The sequence below is a fragment of the Oncorhynchus masou genome, chromosome 29 (assembly GCF_036934945.1).
Source record: "Oncorhynchus masou masou isolate Uvic2021 chromosome 29, UVic_Omas_1.1, whole genome shotgun sequence".
Classification (NCBI taxonomy): domain Eukaryota; kingdom Metazoa; phylum Chordata; class Actinopteri; order Salmoniformes; family Salmonidae; genus Oncorhynchus; species Oncorhynchus masou.
In genome coordinates this window covers 5,356,300-5,366,881 of record NC_088240.1, presented here as the reverse complement: position 1 = coordinate 5,366,881, position 10,582 = coordinate 5,356,300, and the positions used below count along the sequence as shown (strand labels likewise).

Genomic DNA, 10,582 nt, shown 5'->3' with positions numbered 1-10,582 from the left:
AAATGTGTTTGAATTGTAACCTAATGGGGTATTTTACTGTGCCATGTTAAATGTGTTTGAATTGTAACCTAATGGGGTATTATACTGTGCCATGTTAAATGTGTTTGAATTGTAACCTAATGGTTGTATTATACTGTGCCATGTTAAATGTGTTTGAATTGTAACCTAATGGGGTATTTTACTGTGCCATGTTAAATGTGTTTGAATTGTAACCTAATGGTTGTATTATACTGTGCCATGTTAAATGTGTTTGAATTGTAACCTAATGGGGTATTTTACTGTGCCATGTTAAATGTGTTTGAATTGTAACCTAATGGGGTATTATACTGTGCCATGTTAAAATGTGTTTGAATTGTAACCTAATGGGGTATTATACTGTGCCATGTTAAATGTGTTTGAATTGTAACCTAATGGGGTATTTTACTGTGCCATGTTAAATGTGTTTGAATTGTAACCTAATGGTTGTATTATACTGTGCCATGTTAAATGTGTTTGAATTGTAACCTAATGGTTGTATTATACTGTGCCATGTTAAATGTGTTTGAATTGTAACCTAATGGTTGTATTATACTGTGCCATGTTAAATGTGTTTGAATTGTAACCTAATGGGGTATTATACTGTGCCATGTTAAATGTGTTTGAATTGTAACCTAATGGTTGTATTATACTGTGCCATGTTAAATGTGTTTGAATTGTAACCTAATGGGGTATTATACTGTGCCATGTTAAATGTGTTTGAATTGTAACCTAATGGGGTATTATACTGTGCCATGTTAAATGTGTTTGAATTGTAACCTAATGGTTGTATTATACTGTGCCATGTTAAATGTGTTTGAATTGTAACCTAATGGTTGTATTATACTGTGCCATGTTAAATGTGTTTGAATTGTAACCTAATGGGGTATTTTACTGTGCCATGTTAAATGTGTTTGAATTGTAACCTAATGGGGTATTATACTGTGCCATGTTAAATGTGTTTGAATTGTAACCTAATGGGGTATTATACTGTGCCATGTTAAATGTGTTTGAATTGTAACCTAATGGGGTATTATACTGTGCCATGTTAAATGTGTTTGAATTGTAACCTAATGGTTGTATTATACTGTGCCATGTTAAATGTGTTTGAATTGTAACCTAATGGTTGTATTATACTGTGCCATGTTAAATGTGTTTGAATTGTAACCTAATGGGGTATTTTACTGTGCCATGTTAAATGTGTTTGAATTGTAACCTAATGGGGTATTATACTGTGCCATGTTAAATGTGTTTGAATTGTAACCTAATGGTTGTATTATACTGTGCCATGTTAAATGTGTTTGAATTGTAACCTAATGGGGTATTTTACTGTGCCATGTTAAATGTGTTTGAATTGTAACCTAATGGTTGTATTATACTGTGCCATGTTAAATGTGTTTGAATTGTAACCTAATGGGGTATTTTACTGTGCCATGTTAAATGTGTTTGAATTGTAACCTAATGGTTGTATTATACTGTGCCATGTTAAATGTGTTTGAATTGTAACCTAATGGGGTATTATACTGTGCCATGTTAAATGTGTTTGAATTGTAACCTAATGGTTGTATTATACTGTGCCATGTTAAATGTGTTTGAATTGTAACCTAATGGTTGTATTATACTGTGCCATGTTAAAATGTGTTTGAATTGTAACCTAATGGTTGTATTATACTGTGCCATGTTAAATGTGTTTGAATTGTAACCTAATGGGGTATTATACTGTGCCATGTTAAATGTGTTTGAATTGTAACCTAATGGGGTATTATACTGTGCCATGTTAAATGTGTTTGAATTGTAACCTAATGGGGTATTATACTGTGCCATGTTAAATGTGTTTGAATTGTAACCTAATGGGGTATTATACTGTGCCATGTTAAATGTGTTTGAATTGTAACCTAATGGGGTATTATACTGTGCCATGTTAAATGTGTTTGAATTGTAACCTAATGGGGTATTATACTGTGCCATGTTAAATGTGTTTGAATTGTAACCTAATGGGGTATTATACTGTGCCATGTTAAATGTGTTTGAATTGTAACCTAATGGGGTATTATACTGTGCCATGTTAAATGTGTTTGAATTGTAACCTAATGGGGTATTATACTGTGCCATGTTAAATGTGTTTGAATTGTAACCTAATGGGGTATTATACTGTGCCATGTTAAATGTGTTTTCACAGCAGTCATTGTATCATGCTTTCACTGAATTGTTGTTTGTAAAATAAACTTGAAATGAAAACCCTTATCTGGTTTTCTATCAAAGTCCAAATGTTTTTATTCATTTTATGTTGGAAATAACACACTACTTCTAGCAATCTTTGAAGTCTTTTTTGGGGGGGTAATATACATGCAGAGGGATAAAGGACTGTTTATTTTATTGCACATTTACACCTTTAACTATCTGATGCCCATTATGTACTGCCTGGTTTACAATTGCGACCTGGCCAAGATATATATTTTTTTATTTATTTTACTAGGCAGGTCAGTTAAGAAGAAATTCTTATTTTCAATGACGGCCTAGGAACAGTGGGTTAACTGCCTGTTCAGGGGCAGAATGACAGATTTGTACCTTGTCAGCTCGGGGATTTGAACTTGCAACCTTTCGGTTACTAGTCCAACGCTCTAACCACTAGGCTACCCTGCCGCCCCAGGTTGGACTAAATAGATTTAAATTGTGGAGTAGGGTGGTGTTGTTTTGTATTATTAGTAATTTATCGTGAGCGTAGTGTTTGATGATAGGGTATTTAGTTATTGATTTTATTTTTTTCAAGCAAAGTATAAGGGAGTTGTACTTCTGTCCAGTAGGTGGCGGTAATGCATCATTAATTTGATGCCCACCGCCGTTTACCCTCATTGAAGAAGAAGAAGAAGAAGACATGACAAGACTACTGACCACATGGAAACATTTCAAGAGGTATAATGTTTATGTTGACGACTGATACAATTATACAGTTTATGTAAGTATTTGATAGAATACATGGCCAAGCATAAATGACACACTAACTCAATAATGAATTTTACAGGACAGCTTGAACATAATTTTTGGTAAAAAACAAGTCGTTGCTGTCAGAGTTGTGTTGAGCGTCCCTGCGAACGTCAGTGCTGTGCGGACGGCTGTCATCGTGACGCACGGGACTGGAGGAGACATCAACCAAAAGCATTTGGTTTCTCTGGCTCGTGTTCTTGCGTCGAATGGTCTGCTATGTCTTCGCTTCACGTGTAAAGGTTTAAACCTGGTTTACAGAGTGAAGGCTTACAATGCTGTTTTGGTAAGAATTATTTGTTAAATCCAGATTTGTGCATTGTCTTCATAGTTAAGAATAACACGAGAGTTTGTGTGCCATTTATGGAAATATCCTGTTTTATTTTGCAGGAACACTTGAAATATCTTAAGAAATTCACAATCAGACAAATATTCTTTGTTGGTAAGTAAGCAAACCATTTTTTTTTTACCTAAATGAAGCCTCAATTGGCCGAATGTATTTCCCAGTTACATCTGTACATCTGACCCCTAGTCTACTGAGTCTCTGACCCCTGGTCTACTGTACCTCTGACCCCTGGTCTACTGTACCTCTGACCCTTGGTATACTGTACATCTGACCCCTGGTCTACTGTATCTCTGACCCCTGGTCTACTGTATCTCTGACCCCTGGTCTACTGTATCTCTGACCCCTGGTCTACTGTGTCTCTGACCCCTGGTCTACTGTGTCTCTGACCCCTGGTCTACTGTATCTCTGACCCCTGGTCTACTGTATCTCTGACCCCTGGTCTACTGTACATCTGACCCCTGGTCTACTGTATCTCTGACCCCTGGTCTACTGTGTTTCTGGCCCCTGGTCTACTGTATCTCTGACCCCTGGTCTACTGTACATCTGACCCCTGGTCTACTGTATCTCTGACCCCTGGTCTACTGTGTTTCTGGCCCCTGGTCTACTGTATCTCTGACCCGTGGTCTACTGTACCTCTGACCCCTGGTCTACTGTACCTCTGACCCCTGGTCTACTGTATCTCTGACCCCTGGTCTAATGTACATCTGACCCCTGGTCTACTGTGTCTCTGACCCCTGGTCTACTGTATCTCTGACCTCTGGTCTAATGTACATCTGACCCCTGGTCTACTGTATCTCTGACCCCTGGTCTACTGTATCTCTGACCCCTGGTCTACTGTATCTCTGACCCCTGGTCTTCTGTATCTCTGACCCTGGTCTACTGTATCTCTGACCCCTGGTCTACTGTACCTCTGACCCCTGGTCTACTGTATCTCTGACCCCTGGTCTACTGTATCTCTGACCCCTGGTCTACTGTATCTCTGACCCCTGGTCTACTGTATCTCTGACCCCTGGTCTTCTGTATCTCTGACCCCTGGTCTACTGTATCTCTGACCCCTGGTCTACTGTACCTCTGACCCCTGGTCTACTGTATCTCTGACCCCTGGTCTAATGTACATCTGACCCCTGGTCTACTGTGTCTCTGACCCCTGGTCTACTGTATCTCTGACCTCTGGTCTAATGTACATCTGACCCCTGGTCTACTGTATCTCTGACCCCTGGTCTACTGTATCTCTGACCCCTGGTCTACTGTATCTCTGACCCCTGGTCTTCTGTATCTCTGACCCCTGGTCTACTGTATCTCTGACCCCTGGTCTACTGTACCTCTGACCCCTGGTCTACTGTATCTCTGACCCCTGGTCTACTGTATCTCTGACCCCTGGTCTACTGTATCTCTGACCCCTGGTCTACTGTATCTCTGACCCCTGGTCTTCTGTATCTCTGACCCTGGTCTACTGTATCTCTGACCCCTGGTCTACTGTACCTCTGACCCCTGGTCTACTGTATCTCTGACCCCTGGTCTACTGTATCTCTGACCCCTGGTCTTCTGTATCTCTGACCCCTGGTCTACTGTATCTCTGACCCCTGGTATACTGTACATCTGACCCCTGGTCTATTGTATCTCTGACCCCTTGTCTACTGTATCTCTGACCCCTGGTCTACTGTATCTCTGACCCCTGGTCTACTTTGTCTCTGACCCCTGGTCTACTGTGTCTCTGACCCCTGGTCTACTGTGTCTCTGACCCTCGGTCTACTGTATCTCTGACCCCTGGTCTACTGTACCTCTGACCCCTGTTCTACTGTATCTCTGACCCCTGGTCTACTGTGTTTCTGGCCCCTGGTCTACTGTATCTCTGACCCCTGGTCTACTGTACATCTGACCCCTGGTCTACTGTATCTCTGACCCCTGGTCTACTGTGTTTCTGGCCCCTGGTCTACTGTATCTCTGACCCCTGGTCTACTGTATCTCTGACCCCTGGTCTACTGTACCTCTGACCCCTGGTCTACTGTATCTCTGACCCCTGGTCTACTGTGTCTCTGACCCCTGGTCTACTGTACCTCTGACCCCTGGTCTACTGTATCTCTGACCCCTGGTCTAATGTACATCTGACCCCTGGTCTACTGTGTCTCTGACCCCTGGTCTACTGTACCTCTGACCCCTGGTCTACTGTACCTCTGACCCCTGGTCTACTGTATCTCTGACCTCTGGTCTAATGTACATCTGACCCCTGGTCTACTGTTTCTCTGACCCCTGGTCTACTGTATCTCTGACCCCTGGTCTACTGTACATCTGACCCCTGGTCTACTGTACATCTGACCCCTGGTCTACTGTATCTCTGACCCATGGTCTACTGTATCTCTGACCCCTGGTCTAATGAACATCTGACCCCTGGTCTACTGTACATCTGACCCCTGGTCTACTGTACATCAGACCCCTGGTCTACTGTATCTCTGACCCCTGGTCTACTGTATCTCTGACCCCTGGTCTACTGAATCTCTGACCCCTGGTCTACTGTATCTCTGACCCCTGGTCTACTGTATTATCTGAGCCCTGCTCTACTGTATCTCTGACCCCTGGTCTACTGTGTCTCTGACCCCTGGTCTACTGTATCTCTGACCCCTGGTCTACTGTATCTCTGACCCCTGGTCTACTGTTTCTCTGACCCCTGGTCTACTGTATCTCTGACCCCTGGTCTTCTGTATCTCTGACCCCTGGTCTACTGTATCTCTGACCCCTGGTCTACTGTATCTCTGACCCCTGGTCTACTGTATCTCTGACCCCTGGTCTACTGTACCTCTGACCCCTGGTCTACTGTACCTCTGACCCCTGGTCTACTGTATCTCTGACCCCTGGTCTACTGTGTCTCTGACCCCTGGTCTACTGTACATCTGACCCCTGGTCAACTGTATCTCTGACCCCTGGTCTACTGTGTCTGACCCCTGGTCTACTGTATCTCTGACCCCTGGTCTACTGTGTCTCTGACCCCTGGTCTACTGTGTCTCTGACCCCTGGTCTACTGTATCTCTGACCCCTGGTCTACTGTACCTCTGACCCCTGGTCTACTGTGTCTCTGACCCCTGGTCTACTGTACATCTGACCCCTGGTCAACTGTATCTCTGACCCCTGGTCTACTGTGTCTGACCCCTGGTCAACTGTATCTCTGACCCCTGGTCTACTGTGTCTCTGACCCCTGGTCTTCTGTATCTCTGACCCCTGGTCTACTGTGTCTCTGACCCCTGGTCAACTGTATCTCTGACCCCTGGTCTACTGTACATCTGACCCCTGGTCTACTGTATCTCTGACCCCTGGTCTACTGTGTCTCTGACCCCTGGTCTACTGTATCTCTGACCCCTGGTCTACTGTATCTCTGACCCCTGGTCTACTGTACATCTGACCCCTGGTCTACTGTATCTCTGACCCCTGGTCTACTGTATCTCTGACCCCTGGTCTACTGTATCTCTGACCCCTGGTCTACTGTATCTCTGACCCCTGGTCTACTGTGTCTCTGACCCCTGGTCTACTGTGTTTCTGGCCCCTGGTCTACTGTATCTCTGACCCCTTGTCTACTGTACCTCTGACCCCTTGTCTACTGTACCTCTGACCCCTGGTCTACTGTACCTCTGACCCCTGGTCTACTGTATCTCTGACCCCTGGTCTACTGTGTCTCTGACCCCTGGTCTACTGTACATCTGACCCCTGGTCTACTGTATCTCTGACCCCTGGTCTACTGTATCTCTGACCCCTGGTCTAATGTACTTCTGACCCCTGGTCTACTGTATCTCTGACCCCTGGTCTTCTGTATCTCTGACCCCTGGTCTACTGTGTCTCTGACCCCTGGTCTACTGTACATCTGACCCCTGGTCTACCGTGTCTCTGACCCCTGGTCAACTGTATCTCTGACCCCTGGTCTACTGTATCTCTGACCCCTGGTCTAATGTACCTCTGACCCCTGGTCTACTGTATCTCTGACCCCTGGTCTTCTGTATCTCTGACCCCTGGTCTACTGTATCTCTGACCCCTGGTCTACTGTACCTCTGACCCCTGGTCTACTGTACCTCTGACCCCTGGTCTACTGTACCTCTGACCCCTGGTCTACTGTATCTCTGACCCCTGGCCTACTGTATCTCTGACCCCTGGTCTACTGTGTCTCTGACCCCTGGTCTACTGTACCTCTGACCCCTGGTCTACTGTACCTCTGACCCCTGGTCTACTGTTTCTCTGACCCCTGGTCTACTGTATCTCTGACCCCTGGTCTACTGTGTCTCTGACCCCTGGTCTACTGTATTTCTGACCCCTGGTATACTGTACATCTGACCCCTGGTATACTGTATCTCTGACCCCTGGTATACTGTATCTCTGACCCCTGGTCTACTGTGTCTCTGACCCCTTGTCTACTGTACCTCTGACCCCTTGTCTACTGTACCTCTGACCCCTGGTCTACTGTACCTCTGACCCCTGGTCTACTGTATCTCTGACCCCTGGTCTACTGTGTCTCTGACCTCTGGTCTAATGTACATCTGACCCCTGGTCTACTGTGTCTCTGACCCCTGGTCAACTGTATCTCTGACCCCTGGTCGACTGTATCTCTGACCCCTGGTCTTCTGTATCTCTGACCCCTGGTCTACTGTATCTCTGACCCCTGGTCTACTGTATCTCTGACCCCTGGTCTACTGTATCTCTGACCCCTGGTCTACTGTATCTCTGACCCCTGGTCTACTGTGTCTCTGACCCCTGGTTTACTGTACCTCTGACCCCTGGTTTACTGTGTCTCTGACCTCTGGTCTACTGTACCTCTGACCCCTGGTCTACTGTATCTCTGACCCCTGGTCTACTGTACCTCTGACCCCTGGTCTACTGTACCTCTGACCCCTGGTCTACTGTACATCTGACCCCTGGTCTACTGTACAACTGACCCCTGGTCTACTGTACATCTGACCCCTGGTCTACTGTAACTTTGACCCCTGGTCTACTGTACCTCTGACCCCTGGTCTACTGTATCTCTGACTCCTGGTCTACTGTATCTCTGACCCCTGGTCTTCTGTGTCTCTGACCCCTGGTCTTCTGTATCTCTGACCCCTGGTCTACTGTATCTCTGACCCCTGGTCTACTGTACCTCTGACCCCTGGTCTACTGTATCTCTGACCCCTGGTCTACTGTACATCTGACCCCTGGTCTACTGTATCTCTGACCCCTGGTCCTCTTCACCAGGGCAGTGATTTATGTACCGGTATATTTTTCTGAGTATTAGTGGTTACTGATGTCATTAGTATTGCGTTATTATTTAGCAGTCAAGACAGGTCAAAGGTTATAGGTTACGGTATAAAGATACATCTGAATACACATCATGTTGACATGGTGGAGGCTCCTCACTGTGTCCCCTCCACTTCAGGCCGTTCTCTTGGGGCTCGAGCTGCCTCTGCTCTGGCCAGGCAGCTCAGTGTTCGACCAGAGGATGCAGTAGCAGGCCTCGTCTGTCTGTCCTTCCCACTACACCCCCCAGGACAGAGCCACGCCCATCGCCAGCGGAGTGAGGACCTCCGGGGGTTGCCTACGGAGGTGCCTGTGTTGTTTCTGTCTGGCACTGCAGACAACATGTGTGAGAAGGTGAGAATGGCTTTTTGGACCTTTTGCATAAATGACAGCAGATCGGATCAGTCATCAGACAGAAAGCGTAACAACACAGGTCTCTTTTTAATTAGTTTTTTATACTGTGTGATATTTCATAGATGTTTTTGTTTTTTTAAACTGATAGGCTGGAGAAAAAAAGAACATATTGTCCCAATGTTGTGTTTCTGCAATAATGATTTCCTCCGTGTGTCCAGATCGTTCTGGAGGATGTCGTTAAAGAGATGAGGTGTCCAGCGACTGTTCGCTGGGTTGAAGGTGGAAACCATGGGCTGATAGTGACGGGAAGGACAGAGGAGTCTGTCCAGGATGAAGTCAACGCACTTGTCTTATCATGGATTTTGGAACGAACTGCATGAAGCTGACTCTTGATTGTAAAGTTGTCGTTGGTCCACACATTCCATAGTTTTATCAGTGTAATATTCTGAATATTTTTTGTTTGTAATGTAGAGGAAATATATACTTTTATATATATATATATTTTTTTTTTTTTTGGGGGGGGGGTTCCTAAAGGTATTGAAATTGATTTGCAGTGAAGAATACACTCTGAAACTGAGCGGTGCCCAAATATCAACAAAATCACATCGAGTTGTATTTGGCAGGGTCGCCTAGTGGTTAGAGTGTAGCGGCGGCAGGGTCGCCTAGTGGTTAGAGTGTAGAGGTGGCAGGGTAGCCTAGTGGTTAGAGTGTAGAGGTGGCAGGGTAGCCTAGTGGTTAGAGTGTAGAGGCGGCAGGGTAGCCTAGTGGTTAGAGTGTAGAGGCGGCAGGGTAGCCTAGTGGTTAGAGTGTAGAGGTGGCAGGGTAGCCTAGTGGTTAGAGTGTTGAGAGGCGGCAGGGTAGCCTAGTGGTTAGAGTGTAGAGGGGGCAGGGTAGCCTAGTGGTTAGAGTGTAGAGGGGGCAGGGTAGCCTAGTTGTTAGAGTGTAGAGGTGGCAGGGTAGCCTATCGGTTAGAGTGTAGAGGTGGCAGGGTAGCCTAGTGGTTAGAGTGTAGAGGGGGCAGGGTAGCCTAGTGGTTAGAGTGTAGAGGTGGCAGGGTAGCCTAGTGGTTAGAGTGTAGAGGGGGCAGGGTAGCCTAGTGGTTAGAGTGTAGAGGGGGCAGGGTAGCCTAGTGGTTAGAGTGTAGAGGGGGCAGGGTAGCCTAGTGGTTAGAGTGTAGAGGTGGCAGGGTAGCCTAGTGGTTAGAGTGTAGAGGCGGTAGGGTAGCCTAGTGGTTAGAGTGTAGCGAGATGTAGGTAGCCTAGTGGTTAGAGTGTAGAGGCGGCAGGGTAGCCTAGTGGTTAGAGTGTAGAGGCGGCAGGGTGGCCTAGTGGTTAGAGTGTAGAGGCGGCAGGGTGGCCTAGTGGTTAGAGTGTAGCGGCGGTAGGTAGCCTAGTGGTTAGAGTGTAGAGGCGGTAGGGTAGCCTAGTGGTTAGAGTGTAGCGGCGGCAGGGTGGCCTAGTGGTTAGAGTGTAGCGGCGGTAGGTAGCCTAGTGGTTAGAGTGTAGAGGCGGTAGGGTAGCCTAGTGGTTAGAGTGTAGCGGCGGCAGGGTGGCCTAGTGGTTAGAGTGTAGAGGGGGCAGGGTAGCCTAGTGGTTAGAGTGTAGAGGTGGCAGGGTAGCCTACTGGTTAGAGTGT

At 46.2% G+C, this 10,582-nt stretch overlaps 1 protein-coding gene across 1 annotated transcript; it reads left to right on the top strand.

Annotated features, from left to right (window-relative positions):
• The first annotated feature begins 2,875 nt into the window (after positions 1 to 2,875).
• On the top strand, positions 2,876 to 9,414 carry LOC135521099 (testis-expressed protein 30-like). The gene is made up of 5 exons (XM_064947040.1): positions 2,876 to 2,928; positions 3,038 to 3,283; positions 3,388 to 3,439; positions 8,733 to 8,947; positions 9,166 to 9,414. The coding sequence occupies exons 1-5, from the start codon at positions 2,911 to 2,913 to the stop codon at positions 9,325 to 9,327; spliced, it is 693 nt and encodes a 230-aa protein (XP_064803112.1). The 5' UTR covers positions 2,876 to 2,910; the 3' UTR covers positions 9,328 to 9,414.
• The last annotated feature ends 1,168 nt before the right edge of the window (positions 9,415 to 10,582 follow it).